Source organism: Sus scrofa, chromosome 5 (assembly GCF_000003025.6).
Source record: "Sus scrofa isolate TJ Tabasco breed Duroc chromosome 5, Sscrofa11.1, whole genome shotgun sequence".
NCBI classification, from domain to species: Eukaryota; Metazoa; Chordata; class Mammalia; order Artiodactyla; family Suidae; genus Sus; species Sus scrofa.
Genome location: NC_010447.5, coordinates 67,222,873 through 67,238,348, shown reverse-complemented (window position 1 = coordinate 67,238,348; position 15,476 = coordinate 67,222,873). Strand labels below are relative to the sequence as shown.

Here is a 15,476-nt window from a genome sequence, read left to right as displayed (position 1 = left end):
CAGTGCTGTGTGCGGTTGCGGGGCGGGGTCCCTGGACCCGGGTGGCCCCCGCTGCGGCCGCGTCGCGGGTGTGGACCCGGTCGCAGCTCTCCCGGCGGCGGGATGGAGGCGTCGTGCCGCCGCCCCGGACCCCGTGGGGACAGGTCGGCAGCGGTGGCGACGGGCAGAAGCCGAAGGGGGCTGATGGGGTCCGGGCTGGGAGTCGGAGTTCGGGAAGCTGGGCCGGGGGCGTGGGGAGGGCTCGTGTCCAGCAGCGCGGGGACCAGCGGGGTCGGTCCGGCTTCGTCAGAACGTGTCAGTCAGGGTTGCTCCGCCCGGGCCCGGGGTGCGGGATGGTTCCAGGGTCCAGCGGAGCGCGCTGCGGTGGCGGCGACGCCCCTCCGCCGGGCCCAACTCCGAGCGGTCAGCGCGGGCCGGGCCGTCAGGTTCGGCGGGGGTGAAAGCGCGGCTCCGCCTGGGCCTGGTCCTGGTCCTGTGCCCCGCGCAGACCGCGCCCGCCGTCTGCCCGGGGCAGCCCGAAGTCGTGTCACCAGCGGTGAACCGCTCGAAAGCTTGCTGCCCTGGAGGCAGTGGGTGGACGACACTCATCTTTCTCTTTTATCGGGTTTTACTTAGGTGAGAGCTCCTCTGTTTGCTGGTTTTTTATCAGGTTGGGAGAAGAAGAATCTCTAAATCTGGAAGTGCTGGGGGAAATCAAGTTAGAATTGAGTGCCGTCGTTGAATTTAGACGGTGCTCACTCAGTTGTGGGCCTTCAGTAAATCTTAGAGAATGAATTTAAGGCTGCAAATTCCACGGCTACCATATGTTTGATATGACTCATGATTTTTGGAAAGAAAAATGGAATTGACTTTGAAATTGCCCCCAGGAGGCAAAATGGTTTTTAATTTATTGGTCCGGAAGTTTCAGGGGATAATTATAAAGTTTGTTCTTTTTCTTCCCAAACCAGCTCTTTAATTTTAAAATTGACCTCAGAGGAGAATGTGTGAGTTACCGCATGTCACTGGTTAACTCACTTGTTGCCGAGAGGGAGTGGGATGAATGTCTCTTGTTTTTTTTGGCATCAGGTTGTGTGTTGATGATGTTTTTAATGTAACACATTAATAGAGTTTTTGGTATTAATACCTTTCAGTGTGAAGGATAACATCAGACTTTCAAGTTTCCTGTGACTTTTTGTTTCTTCTTTGATGAGTTTTCCCAAGAGGCAGATGTATTGTCAACACGGTAGAAAAATCATTAACAAGCAAACTCCAAACATTTTTTCCTGTATCTGAAATATTTAGTGGAAATTGGAGATGAAATGTACTGGCAACTCTCTGGCCCTTGGCGGAAGTGGGCATTTAAATTGTAGATTGCCCTGGAGATGACAGTGGTTGGCTAGTGCTGCAACTTGAGCCTGTCTGGCCTTTTGTTCCTGGTAGAGGATTGAAGATGTGCTGAGTCTCTGTGTAACGTGACCTTGTGACCCACAGTTGGCTAAGAAAGTCCTAATCTGTGGTTTAGCTGAATACCATGATTTTTCTTTAGAAATACAAACAGTAGTGATAGCTGGAGGTTATGTGTTGACCATGCTTGTTATTCTCTCTCCTGTTCTTTTTTTTTTCTTAATTACCCAATGAATTTATTACATTTATAGTTGTACAATGTCTCTCCTGTTCTTTTTCTTTCTTTTTTTTTTGTCTTTTTGTCTTTTTGCCTTTTCTAGGGCCGCACCCACGGCATATGGAGATTCCCAGGCTAGGGGTCTAATCGGAGCTGTAGCCACCAGCCTACACCAGAGCCACAGCAACGCGGGATCCCAGCCGCGTCTGCAACCTACACCACAGCTCACGCCAACGCCGGATCCTTAACCCACTGAGCGAGGCCAGGGATCGAACCCGCAACCTCATGGCTCCCAGTCGGATTCGTTAACCAATGCGCCACGACGGGAACTCCGTCCTGTTCTTTTTCAAATGTTTCATCAGATGAACTAATTGTGGGCAAACAGATTTACCCAATGCTTAAAAATACTTAGATTAACTAATGCAAGACTACAGTATGTTTGTCACATATCAAAAGCTGTAGTAAAAGCCTTGTGATGTCTAACATTCATGTATTTCTTCAAATACAAAGAAAACTATATAGAGACCCCGGAAGGAAAGAATAATCCCCATAATAAATTTCCTTTCCAAGCAGACTCAGACATTTTTGGGAATAGTTTTCGTTTCTGGCTTCTCTTAGGGTTTCCCACAGAAACTGCTGTTTTCCCTGCGTTTGTGCCCACGGAAAGAAAATGTTAACATTTCTTCTTGCCAGGAGGAAAAGTGTGCTTGAATTACTCAGAGGAGGAGTTGAAGCTGCCTTGCTTCTCCTTGTCTGAAGATTGGAGGACTAGAAGGGGCCTTGATTATTCCCTGTTCACAAGTAATTCCCCAGTGGATTTGTTAAGGTGTCTTTCAACTAAAATTTCCTGTAGTCTGATTTCTTTATTTACTCTGAGTCAGTTCACTAGGAATAAGGTCCTTGCACTACTGAATCTGTGCTGCCTCATCAGACATTCTTACTGTTGGTAAGGACTGCAGAACTTTCTTGGCCTGGTTAAAGTTTGAGTCTCCTGAAGCCTGAGAAGAGACATTCTGATGGATGTGCTGTCTTTATTCGCTCACTCAGTACTTGTTAGGAATCTTGACAATGAGGATGGCTGTCTCTGACCCCTTGCCTTAGATCTTCTGTGACAACACTAATGGTGATCGTCACATCATAGAGTGAGCCAGCAGGACCTCTGGAACACAACAGTTCTGAACGGAATTTAGTAATACTTTAGCCTTTGCTGTCTTACCACGTGGCACTGTGCTGAGGGGAAAATGCTGGAAGCTTCTGTGGGTTCCCCAGCTCCAGTCTCAGCTTTGTCACTGTCCAGCAGTGCGATGCAGAGCCGCTCGGCTACTTCTTTGGCTTCAGTTTTCTCCTGGGAAGTATTAGGGCTTTTTAGGATTCCATCAGTGATTTATACTGAAGTGAATAAAATAACCTTTTTAAATTGCATATGGCTCCAATTTCAAAAGAGAAGAGTATGTCTTTTCTTGTTTCCGTGTCACTTCATTCGTTGGTCGATTTCGTGGGGGAGTTGTCGTCCAAAGATATTTTGTAATATTAAATAATCTCTTAATTTTCCTTTCCCACTCTTAAAATGTGATGACTTTGAGTTTTAGGGTGGAATAAGATAGTCTAAATTCTGATAACTACTTTCATCGTGGACAAGATACATTTTTAGAATATAAACCACAGTGGCTTCAAGTTTTAATTTTTTTTCTACAATAACTAATGTATAGAAATTAAGTTTTTAAAACATTTTTTATTAAAATATAGTTGATTTGGAGTTGCCGTTGTGGCTCAGTGGTTAACGAACCTGACTAGTATCCATGAGGACGGTTCAATCCCTGGACCTGCTCAGAGGGTTAAGGATTTGGCATTGCTGCCAACTGTGTTGTAAGTCGCAGACAAGGCTTGGATCCCGTGTTGCTACAGCTCCAATTCAACCTCTAGCCTGGGAACCTCCATATGCCGAGGTTGTGGCCCTAAAAAGCAAAAAAAAAAAAAAAAAAAAAAGGGAAGAAGAAAATGAGAATTATTTTTCAGACAAGCTTCCTGAAAAGGAAAAAGCTTTTTAGCTTTGCTGGAAGAAACTTCAATAAATTTATATACTTTGCCTTTGTTTTTTAGGTTTTATTTATTTAGTTATTGCTTTTCCGGCCGCACCCGCAGCATATGGAAGTTCCTAGGCTAGGGGTCGAATCAGAGTTGTAGCTGCCGGCTACAGCCACAGCCATAGCCACACAGGATCCAAGCCACGTCTGTGACCTACACCACAGCTCATGGCAATGCTGGTTCTTAACCCACTGAGCGAGGCCAGGGATTAAACCTGCAACCTCATGCTTCCTAGTCAAATTCGTTTCCACTGCACCACAATAGAAAATCCTGTTTTTAGGTTTTAGAATGAAGCAAGTTTAATAGAGGAGTGACTTGTTTTCCTGTTAAAAAAAATAGCAGAATTTTGTTATGGCAACTTGATATGTCACATAAGCCAGAGGCAAAGTAGAGATGTTTTGATTGAGTGAAGTTGGTATGCTGTGTTTTTAAAAAGGGGAACATCTGTCAGGATAAAATGATCAGTAATAATGGCTTACATTTGTGCATCCTTTACAGCATTCACAGAGCTTTCACACAGGTCATCTCCTGCTATTAAGAAAGCGGGGCCAGAGTCATTATCTTCCTTCTGTAGGTGGGGAAGTTAAGGATTAGAAAGTGTGTGATCCAGTCAAGCTTACATGACAAGTAGATGATGTCATCAGAAGTAAAACCAGGCCTTTGACTTCTGGTCCCCTCTCTTCTTCTTCTCACTTATTATCAGTGTATCTCTTGTAGATATTCTGAGTGCCGTTTGTGCACATAAGTGGTAACACCTGATAGGATTACATTCTAAATATGTTTAGGGCAAGCTGCTGAAGAAATCAGACATTTTGGCAAAGTAACAAATGCGTACTGATTTTATCAGTACAGAGGAAGGGGAGCGGAAATGTTTATTTGGTGTTGTTGGGCAAAAGAATGTATTTTCTTTTTGTTCTTTCGTTTTTTTTTTTTGGTCGCATCTGCAGAATGTGGAAGTTCCCAGGCCTGGGATTGAACCCACACCACAGCAATGACCTGAGCCACTGCAGTGACAATGCAGGGTACTTAACCCGCTGAGCCACATGGGAACTCCAAGAATACTCTTTCAGCTTTACACAAGAGAGAAGGGAAATAAGTAGCATTCCTGGAGAGAAACTAACCCCTAAGGAAAGGAGAATCCAGCAAAAGGTGGCATGGACTTAGATTCTAAGTAATGCCCTTTTTAATCTCAAGAATAAACAGATTCTTTAATTTCTGGATTAAGTCATACTTTTTTTTTTGGCTGTGCCCTTGGCAGGTGGATGTCCTGGGCCAGGGATCGAACCTGAGCCACAGCAGTGACAGTGCCAGGTCCTTAACCTGCTAAGCCACCAGGGAACTCTGTGAGTCTTACATTTTAAATAACCTTTCTGTTTGGCGTGCTTAGGAGAGTGCTGCTTGCTTTTGCTGTGTGGGACATGCAGCATGGGCAGGGCTCCATCTAAAGCAGTTTCCTTGCTGTATCCTCTGGGGTCAAATGAATCATCCAATCAGTTGCAGAGTTTCCTTTCTCAATGTCTCTCTCTCCCCAAACAATTCTCCCTTCTCTCTGATTATCTCTACTAAATGGGCCTCTTGGGAAGTGGATATTCATTCCCTAGCTTCAATTAAGTTAGTTCCAGAATGTGGCAGTCATTCAAGTAGAAGACAGCTGAGCCTAGAATGTTAACAATGCAGAAGGGTAGATTTCTAAGGAGTCTTTTCTGGCATTTCTAATTTGGACTTTATGTGCCTTTTCCCAGAAGCAATGTTTTGTTCCAGCCAGATGCGCTCTTGGGTCTCAGTGCATGTGAAAATACGGCCTTCCAATATTGACATTTGGGATTTGGATGAGGTGACTCTCTTTGTCAGTTGACTTAGAGAAGATTACTTTATTAATAGCTATTGACCCAACCACCTGACACCGTAATCAATTCAGACACAATGAAATCCAATGACCCTTTTGCAATACTATTTATACTGTGATCAACTGCTCCCAAGGGCTTCCTCAAAATCCGTTCGCTGGCTTGGAAATTCTGCTACCTAAAACTATCAATGAACTGGCATTTTGACTGGAAAGATTCTTGGCAAACTTAATGAAATATTGTAATAATGAAATTCCAGGCTTTGCTACCATTTGAGTATTTGTGCTCAGAGGTACAGTTGTGCTGAGATAGGTTGAAGTGAGACTTGTGATTGAATTCTAGCTCTTTCGCTGATAGCTGTCAGACCCTGAACACATAGTTTCATCTCTGAGTTTGATACCTCTGTGAAAAGGGATTGTAGGTTTATTGTGAGGATTAGATGAGATGTTGTGTAAAGTGTTTAATGTAGTTTCTGGCACACGGTAGTTATTTACTAAATGGAACTGTATTCCACCCGGCAATGTGACAATGTGTTAATGTTTCCTTATCAGTAAAAATTCAAAATTTTGAAGATTTAATACAAAGAGAATTCGTTTAAGTTTCTAACATTAGAAAGGCTATGAAGGAGTATTAAAAATGTGATAATATCATGATGGAATTATTAAAGTCTTCTCAATGAAGACAAGATCAAAGTCATATATTTGTAGTATTAAAAAAGTTGTGATGTATGGGAGTTCCCGTCGTGGCTCAGTGGTTAACGAATCTGACTAGGAACCATGAGATTGTGGTTCAATCCCTGGCCTCACTCAGTGGATTAAGGATCCGGCGTTGCCATGAGCTGTGGTGTAGGTTGCAGACAAGGCTCGGATCCTATGTTGCTGTGGCCCTGGCGTAGGCTGGCAGCTACAGCTCCGATTTGACCCCTAGCCTGGGAACCTCCATATGCTGAGGGTATGGCCCTAGAAAAGGCAAAAAAAAAAAAAAAAAAAGAAAGAAAGAAAGTTGTGATGTAGGTAGCAATTGTTGCATTTATTAAGTGCTTACTATGAGCTAAGTCACATATAATCCTCATGGTAATGATAAGATTTAATGATCAATTTATGGATTAAGTGTCATTATCCTCGTTTTATAGATGAGGTTAAGTTATGTTAGAAACCGCTCCAACCACACGCCCATGCTTCTCTAAATGGGGATTTTTTTTTTGTCTTTAGGGCCGCACCCACAGCATATGGAGGTTCCCAGGTAAGAGGGGGAGTTGGAGCTATAGCCACCAGCCCATATCACAGCCACAGCAACACTGGATCCTTAACCCACTGAGTGAGGCCAGGGATCATATCTGTGTCCTCATGGATGCTAGTCAGATTTGTTTCCACTGAGCCATGATGGGAACTCCTAAATGGGGATTTTGACTCTTTCTTTTGGTCCGTGCCAAGGGTCAGCAGATCACTTCTGTAAAGAACCACATGCTAAATATTTTCTCCTTTGTGGGTTATGTGGTCTCTATGCCAGCTACTCATCTTTGCTGTTCTTGGGCTAACGCAGCCACAGGTGATACATACAGGAATGAGCAGTAAATGAGAACGTGGCTGTTTCAAGAAGACTTTATTTATAGACATTGAAATTGAATTTGATACAACTTTTGCATATCACTAAATAGTATTCTGATTTTTTTAACCTTCTGAAAGTGAAAAATGATTCTTAGCTCATCAGTAGTAGAGAAATAGTGGGTCACATTTGGGCTATAGACTGCAGTTTGAAGATCCCTGTGCAAAGTCACAAGTTAAATATGTCTTCCTGGAAGGTTGTTTTTATTCATATTGTGAATATTATTACAAGAGAGCAGTGCAGTTTTTGTTAAAATAGAGCCAGTTACAATATTATGTAGACTGCAAAATTAATTTTCAGGATAAAACTTGAGGTTCTGAAATATTCTGTGGATGGTCTCTTTGGGCTGTGCCCCCCCCCCTTCCTATGAAATCACTCTCTTTGGCTGTTAGAGGCACCTTGGTGGAAATATTGCCTGCACAAACCCACATTAACATCAGTGTGCCAGTAATAGATTATTAGGTACAAAATCAGAATTTAAAGTCTATTTATATGTGCAGAAATTGGAAGGCAGTACCGATTCAGGGTTGGTTCTGGGAAATCACAGAAGTAAAATGTGGGTGTGGGAAGCTTCCCTGTTCCGCCATCCTTGTTGCTCTGATTTATGACCACTCTTGTAATTACTGATTATGTTTATCATCATGAGTATATAATTCCTAATAACCTGTTACTCTCAAAAATGTCTGGTTTGGAAAAAAAGTTTCTTTCTTTTTCTTTTTCTTTTGTCTTTTGTCTTTTTATGGCTTCACCTGCAGCATGTGGAGGTTCCCAGGCTGGGGGTCGAGTCGCAACTCTCGCTGCTGGCCTACACCACAGCCATAGCAATGCTAGATCTGAGCATGTCTGCGACCTATACCACAGCTCATGGCAACGCTGGATCCTTTAACCCACTGAGCAAGGCCAGGGATCGAACCCGTGTCCTCATGGATACTTGTCAGGTTTGTTATCGATGAGCAGGAACTCCCTGTACTCGGGTTTTAAAAATAGCTATATTGAGGTACAATTGACATACATCAGACTGCATTTAAACTGTACGCACTGGTGACGTGTGTGTACACGTTTGAAACTCACTGTGGTCAAGATAAAGAACATACCTTCTCCCTTGTTCCTTCTCTAATCCAGATCTTCTCCTCACCCTCAGACACCTACTGAGCGGTTCCTTGTCACGACTGGTGAGTTTGTATCTTCTAGAATTTTATACAAATGTAGTGCTGCAGTGTGTTCTCTTTTTTGTACCTACGTGGCAGGTTGACATTGCCACTCTTCAGTTTCGTTGTGTGTATCAGTAGTTTTGTCCTTTTGTTGCTGGGCAGTAAAATACCACATAACATTTGTTTCTCCATTCGCCTGCTGGTGGACATTTGGGTTGTTTTCAGTTTTTGCCTATTACAAATAAAGCTGCTATGAACATTCATCTATAGCTTTTTTTTTTTTTTTTTTTTTTTTTTTTGTCTTTTTGCCGTTTCTTGGGCTGCTCCCACGGCACATGGAGGTTCCCAGGCCAGGGGTTGAATCGGAGCTGTAGCTGCCAGACTTCACTAGAGCCACAGCAACGCGGGATCTGAGCTGCGTCTGTGACCTACGCCACAGCTCACGGCAATGCCGGATCCTTTAACCCGCTGAGCAAGGCCAGGGATCGAACCCACAACCTCATGGTTCCTAGTCGGATTTGTTAACCACTGAGCCAGGACGGGAACTCCCTATAGGTTTTTTTTTTTTGATGTGGACATATGCTTTCATTTCTAAAGTGAGTGTGTAGGAGTAGAGTGGTTGGGTCAAATGGTAGGTGTATGCTTGAAATTTTAAAGAGATTGTTTTCCAAGGTGGTGTGCATCTTACAGCTGCCAGTTGACCAGCAGTGAGAGCAGCCCCACCTCCTCATCAGTGCCTGGTCTGGCTTGTCTTCAGTGTTCTTCTTTCTGGTGGGTGTGCACTAATACCTATGTGGTTGTGTGCCTGTTTCCTAATGACAGCACGTTGTACGTCTCTCCACGTACTAATGGGCTACTTGTATGTTGGGGTCTTTTTTTTTTTTTTTTTTTGGTCTTTTTTAGGGCCGCATTTGCGGCACATGGAGGTTCCTAGGCTAGGGGTCCAATGAGAGCTGTAGCCGCCGGACTACACCACAGCCACAGCCACAGCCACATGGGATCTGAGCCGAGTCTGCAACCTACACCACAGGTCACAGCAATGCCAGATCCTTAACCCACAGATCGAAGCCAGGGATCGAACCCGGGTCCTCATGGATGCTAGTTGGGTTCTTTAACTGCTGAACCACAACAAGAACTCCCCTGTATGTCTTCTTTTGTGGAATGAATGTTGACATCCTTTGTCCAAAAATTTTTTCTTTTTAGGGCCTCAACTGCAGCATATGAAGTTTCCCAGACTAGGGATTGAATCTCAGCTGTAGCAGCCAGACTACACCACAGCCACAACAATGCCAGATCTGAGCTGCCTCTGTGACCTACACCACAGCTCTCGGCAATGCCAGATCCTTAATCCATTGAGCGAGGCCAGGGGTGAAACTTATGTTCTCATGGATGCTAGTCAGATTCGTTTCTCTTGAGCCATGACAGGAACTCCCCCTTTGTCCAGTTTTAAATTGAGTTGTCTTCTTAGTAACAGGTAAGAAAGAGTTCTTTGGATTTTAAATATGTCTGTTGGGATATGTATTTGAAAAGATTTTCTCCCAGTCTGCGGTTTGCCTTTTAATTTTTGTAAAATATCTTTTGCAGAAGAAAAGCTTTTTATTTTGAAGTCCAGCTTGTTGGTTTTTATTGATTTTGTTTTTTTAGTATGTGAATTTAAGGAAAAGTCATAATCAGACCTACAGTTTTTCTCCCTAAAACTAAATCTCACTTAAGCACAAATAACTGACTAGATTGAAGAATAAAAGATGACGTTATTTTTATGGTTGTTGTTTTGAAGTAAACCTCTTTTCCTTTGTCCTTCCTATAATAGCATCTTTCCAATAATTCTTTGTTGCACATAGTATATTTATATCTGATAGGTTGGGCTGAACCAAATTTTTATAAATTACATTTATTTTAACTTCATGCAGCAAATTCCTAAAGATTTACAATTATAAACTCTAACTAAAATGAATAAATTGCCTCCTGAGTTGCCCTCTTCATCAATCCACATTGTCATTATTGTGTTCATTTAATAAAGTAGGGTAAGGCTTTTCTTCTTCGTTTCTTAACTATATCTCATCTCTGAGACTGAAAAGTATCATTTGTCATTTGTGAAGCAATATTAGTCGTAAAGGAAGTGTTACTCAGATTACTTTTAGGAAAGCTCACAGCCGTCATTTTTACAAGTCTCATCCTGCTGTGTTCCTGGTGCGGTTGGCTTTTACTCCCTCCAATCACAGAAGCAGCCTGTTTAGCCTCCTGCTTCGCCGTCCAAATTGCAGCTCAGTGTTGATTACAGCATCCTTATTTTCTGGCACATGTAGGAGGCAGCAGCAGGCACTCCCCGACTGTGTAGCAGCAAGAATTTTGTGTTATTGGCAGCAGCTAGAAAAATTTATTCTTTTTTTGCAAGCTGAGAGAACTTGACAGAAATGTTAAAAGTGTAGAATAATTAGGGAATCTAGCAGGTCATTGATAATATTACTAAATCCTTCAAATTACTTGGCAGCATGGTCTGTTAGGCACAGCTCTAAATGATAATCAAATGAGTAATGTTTTAAAGGGGGCTCAGGAGGCAATTTATTCATTTTAGTTTGAATGAATTTTTTTTTTTCTTTTTAGGGCCTCAACTGCAGCATATGAAGGTTCCCAGACTAGGGGTTGAATCTCAGCTGTAGCAGCCAGACACCACAGCCACAACAATGCCAATTCCCATCATGGCTCAGTGGTAGTGAATCTGACTAGTATCCATGAGGACGTGGGTTTGATTCCTGGTCTTGCTCAGTGGGTTGAAGGATCAGGCATTGCTGTGAGCTGTGGTATAGGTCACAGATGCGGCTTGAATTTGGTGTGGCTGTGGCTGTGGCTGGCAGTTGCAGCTCTGATTCGACCCCTATTCTGGGAACTTACATACGTTGTGGGTGCAGCCCTAAAAAGACAAAAAAAAAAATAAAGTGGGCTCAAAATTTCTCAGATATTTGATCTTGGGCAAATTTCTTTAATGTTTCGTATCATCTCCATTCCTTAGATATAGTGTGTGTGTAATTTCGTTGCTAGAATAAAGGGCTTGTGGATTTTTAAGTGTACTGTCTATGACTATGAAATAAACAGTTAGCAAAATGTCTATTTTCTTTTTTCTCTAATTTCTTATTTTGAAAAAATTTATATATGCCAGAAAGTTGCAAGAAAAGTACAGTCATTAACCTATGCCCTTCACCTAGATTTATTGCTTATTAACATTATTTTTAGTATCTCACTTAAAAATCTCTTTAATTAGACTTATAGAAAAGTTGTAAAAATTTAAGAATTTCTGTGTGTCCTTCACCAAGTTTTCCCTAAGGTGTGTTTTTTTTTTTTTTTTTGTCTTCTTAGGGGCTGCATTTAGCATATGGAAGTTCCCAAGCTAGGGGTCACTTTGGGGCAGTAGCTGCTGGCCTGTGCCACAGCCATAGCAACATGGGATCTGAGCTGAGTCTGTGACCTACACCAGAGCTCAGGGCAACACCTGATCCTTAACCCACTGAGCAAGGCCAGGGCTCAAACCTGTGTCCTTGTGGATGCTAGTCAGATTGATTTCTGCTGAGCTGTGACAGGAACTCCAAGCTTTCTTTAATGTTAATATCTTATATAACCATACTACAGTTGCCAAAACCAGCCAATTAATACTGGTTTGGTACTATTTACTACTCCACAGGCCTGGTTTGAATTTTGCCCATTTCCCCACTAATGTCCCTTTTGTCTAGGATCCAAAACAGGATCCTATAATGTATGTGGTTTTAAGGTCTCTTTAGTCCTCTCCCACCTACAGTTTCTTTTTCTTTTTTTTTTAAGATTTTTATTTTTTCTGTTATAGTTGATTTACAATGCTCTGTCAATTTCTACTGTATAGCAAAGTGACCAAGTTACACATTTATATACATTCTTTTTCTTACATTATTTTCCATCATGTTCCATCATAAGTGACTAGATATAGTTCCCTGTGCTATATAGCAGATCTCATTGCTTATTCACTCCAAATGCAGTGGTTTGCATCTACTAACCCCAAAATCCCAGTCCATCCCACTCCCTCCCTCTCCCCCTTGGCAACCACAAGTCTGTTCTCCAAGTCCATGAGCTTGTTTCTTTTCCATAGGTAGGTTCATTTGTGTCATATATTAGATTCCAGATATAAGTGGTATCATAAGGTATTTGTCTTTCTCTTTCTGACTTACTTCACTTAGGAGAGTCTGTAGTTCCATCCATGTTGATGCAATGGCATTATTTTGTTCTTTTTTATGGCTGAGTAATATTCCATTGTGTATACGTACCACATCTTCTTAATTCATTCATCTGTTGGTGGACATTTAGATTGTTTCCATGTCTTGGCTATTGTGAATAGTGCTGCAGTGAACATAGGAGTGCATGTATCTTTTTCATTGAAAGCTTTGTCTGGAAATATGCCCAGGAGTAGTATTGCTGGGTAGTATGGTAGGTCTATATTTAGTTTTCTGGGATACCTCCATGCTTTTTCCATAGTCAACCTGCAGTTTCTTAATCTGTTTTTGACTTTCCTGACCTTGGTTTTGGTGTTTTGGTTTTTTGGTGGTTTTGTTTTTTTTTTTTTTTTTTTTTTTTTTTTGCCACATGTGGAAGTTCTAGGTCCAGGGCTCGAACCCTCACCAGAGTAGCAGTGGTGAGAGGGCCCAATCCTAACCACTAGACCACCAGGGAACTCCCCTTGACTTTGGTACTTTTGAAGAGTATACTGCTCCTGACTGTGGGTTTGTCTGCTCTTTCCTCTTTATGCATTTTTGGCAAGAATCCCACAGGCATGATGCTGTGCCCTTCTCAGTGCATCCTATCAGGAGGAACATGAAGTTGTGTCTTATTACAGGTGATGCTGACCTTAATCACTTAGTTAAGGGGGCATCTCCCAAGTTTCTCCACTGCGAAGTTACCTTTTCTCCATTGTTTATCAGTAATTATCTTGTGGGCAGATACTTTGAGACAATGCAAATACACTCTTTCTCATCAGGCTCTTACCTGCCAGTGGTAGAGTCCATTGATGGTTCTTGCCTGCAGTGGTTGTTACTGTGGTATTTCCTAGTGGTGAGATTCTATTTCCATCATTCCATTATCTTTATTGATTGGATTTTTTTTTTTGTGTTGGGTTTTTTGTTTTTTTTTTAGGTGTGCACCCTCGGCATATGGAGGTTCCTAGGCTAGGGGTCAAAGCTGGCAAAGCTGGATCCTTAACCTTCTGAGCAAGGCCAGGGATTGAACTTCTGTCCTCATGCATATTAGTCAGATTTGTCTCCACTGCACACAACGGGAACTCCCACGAGTTTAATTTTGATGAAGTCCAATTTATCTGTCTTTTGTGTTGCAAGCTCTTGGTGTCATCTAAGAATCAGTTTCCAAATTCAGTACCATGAAGATTTACTCCTAATTTTTCTTCTAAGAGTTTTATAGTTGTAGCACTTACGTTTTGGTCTTTAATCCATTCTGAGTTGCGTTTAGCATCAGGTGTGAGAAGGAGGCCCATCTTCATTCTTTTGCATATGGATGTCTTGCCCAGCACCACTTGTGGAAGAGACTACTTTCTGCATTGAATGATCTTGATACCCTTGGGAGAAATCAGTTGGCCTTAGATGTATGGGTCTGCTCTGACTTCTGAAATTGTTATTTCCTTTCTCTTCATTATCATTTTGCCTTATGTCTGTATTCTGTATGCAATCTAATTTTCTTATGTTTTTGAACTTTGTATAAAAGGAAGCGTAGGAGTTCCCGTTGTGGTGCATCGGAAATGAATCTGACTAGTATCCATGAGGACGCAGGTTCAATCCCTAGCCTTGCTCAGTGGGTTAAGGGTCTGGCCTTGTCGTGGGCTGTGGTGTAGGTCCTTAGTGTGGTTCCGATCCGGCATTGCTGTGGCTGTGGTGTAGGCTGGCAGCTACAGCTTGGATTCGACCCCTAGCCTGGGAACTTCCATATGCCACTGGTACAGCCCTAAAAAGCAATAAATAAATAAATAAATAAATAAAAGGAAGCATAGTACAAGTATTGTTTTGTGTGTTCCCTCTTTTGTTTATGTTTTACCGTCAACTCATGGATTTGTGTTAAGTGAAATTCATTCATTTTCATTCATGTAAAAATTCCATTTTTTATAAATTAAGAGTTTGTGATTAACGTACTCCTACTATAATAAACACCTAGTATATATAAAATAAATAATTAACAAGCACCTGCTGTATAGCACAGGGAACTCTACATGAGAAAAGAATCTGAAAAAGAATGGATATATGTATAACTGAATCACTGTTGTACCGCAGAAATTATTACATCATTGTAAATCAACTGTACTTCAGTAAAAAATTAAAAATCAAAAATCAGGAAGCTGACTGAATGGACCATTTTTTAAGTTGAAGTTTTAATTTATTCAGTTCATATGTTAAACCAGTGGTGTGTATGAACGTTTCCCTGGAATATATGGAGTTGTAGCTGATGTTTGAAAAGGGTTAATTTCCCTGCAACCCAAATGAAGTTTTTTTTTTTTTTTTTGTCTTTTGTCTTTTTGTTCTTTCTTGGGCCGCTCCTGCGGTATATGGAGGTTCCCAGGCTAGGGGTCCAATCAGAGCCATAGCCACCAGCCTATGCCAGAGCCACAGCAACGCGGGATCCGAGCCGCGTCTGCAACCTACACCACAGCTCACGGCAACGCCAGATCGTTAACCCACTGAGCAAGGGCAGGGATCGAACCTACAACCTCATGGTTCCTAGTCGGATTCGTTAACCACTGCGCCACGACGGGAACTCCCCCAAATAAAAGTTTTTTAATATGTCAGGAAATTCCATTTTATTACTATACCAAATTTAACATCCATTTTACCATTGATAGCTACTTGTGTGTTTTTTTTTTTTTTTTTTTCCATTTTTGGCTGCCCTTGTCATATGGAGTTCCCAGGCCAGGGATCAGATCCAAGCTGCAGTCATGACCTAAGCCACATCTGTGGCAGCACCAGATCCTTAACCCTTTGTGCTGGACCAGGGATCGAACCTGTGTCTCAGCACTCCCAAGACATAGCCTAAGCAGGAACTCCTCATTTAGTGATTCTTATAAGTATATCGAGTATAGGAATGAGTAAGTAGGGGCGTCTTGTTAGCAGATTCACCACATATATGTATATTTTTCAACCTTTTAGGGCCACACCTGTGGCAAATGGAGGTTCC

General features: G+C 42.0%; 1 protein-coding gene across 3 annotated transcripts in view; it reads left to right on the top strand.

The window, feature by feature from the left end:
• The window catches only part of TULP3 (tubby like protein 3), a 36,669-nt gene continuing 21,193 nt past the window's right edge, over positions 1 to 15,476 (top strand). Inside the window, exons 1-2 of one of the 3 annotated variants that reach the window (XM_013997835.2) lie at positions 59 to 143; positions 8,257 to 8,306. Coding sequence is in view for 2 of the 3 variants with exons in the window: in XM_003126566.4 (XP_003126614.1) it covers positions 103 to 143 (41 nt within the window). In the remaining variant the exon portion in view is untranslated. Of the gene's footprint in view, positions 144 to 8,256; positions 8,307 to 15,476 lie in introns of all 3 variants that reach the window. The other 2 variants (XM_003126566.4, XM_005664076.3) reach the window with 2 other exon arrangements.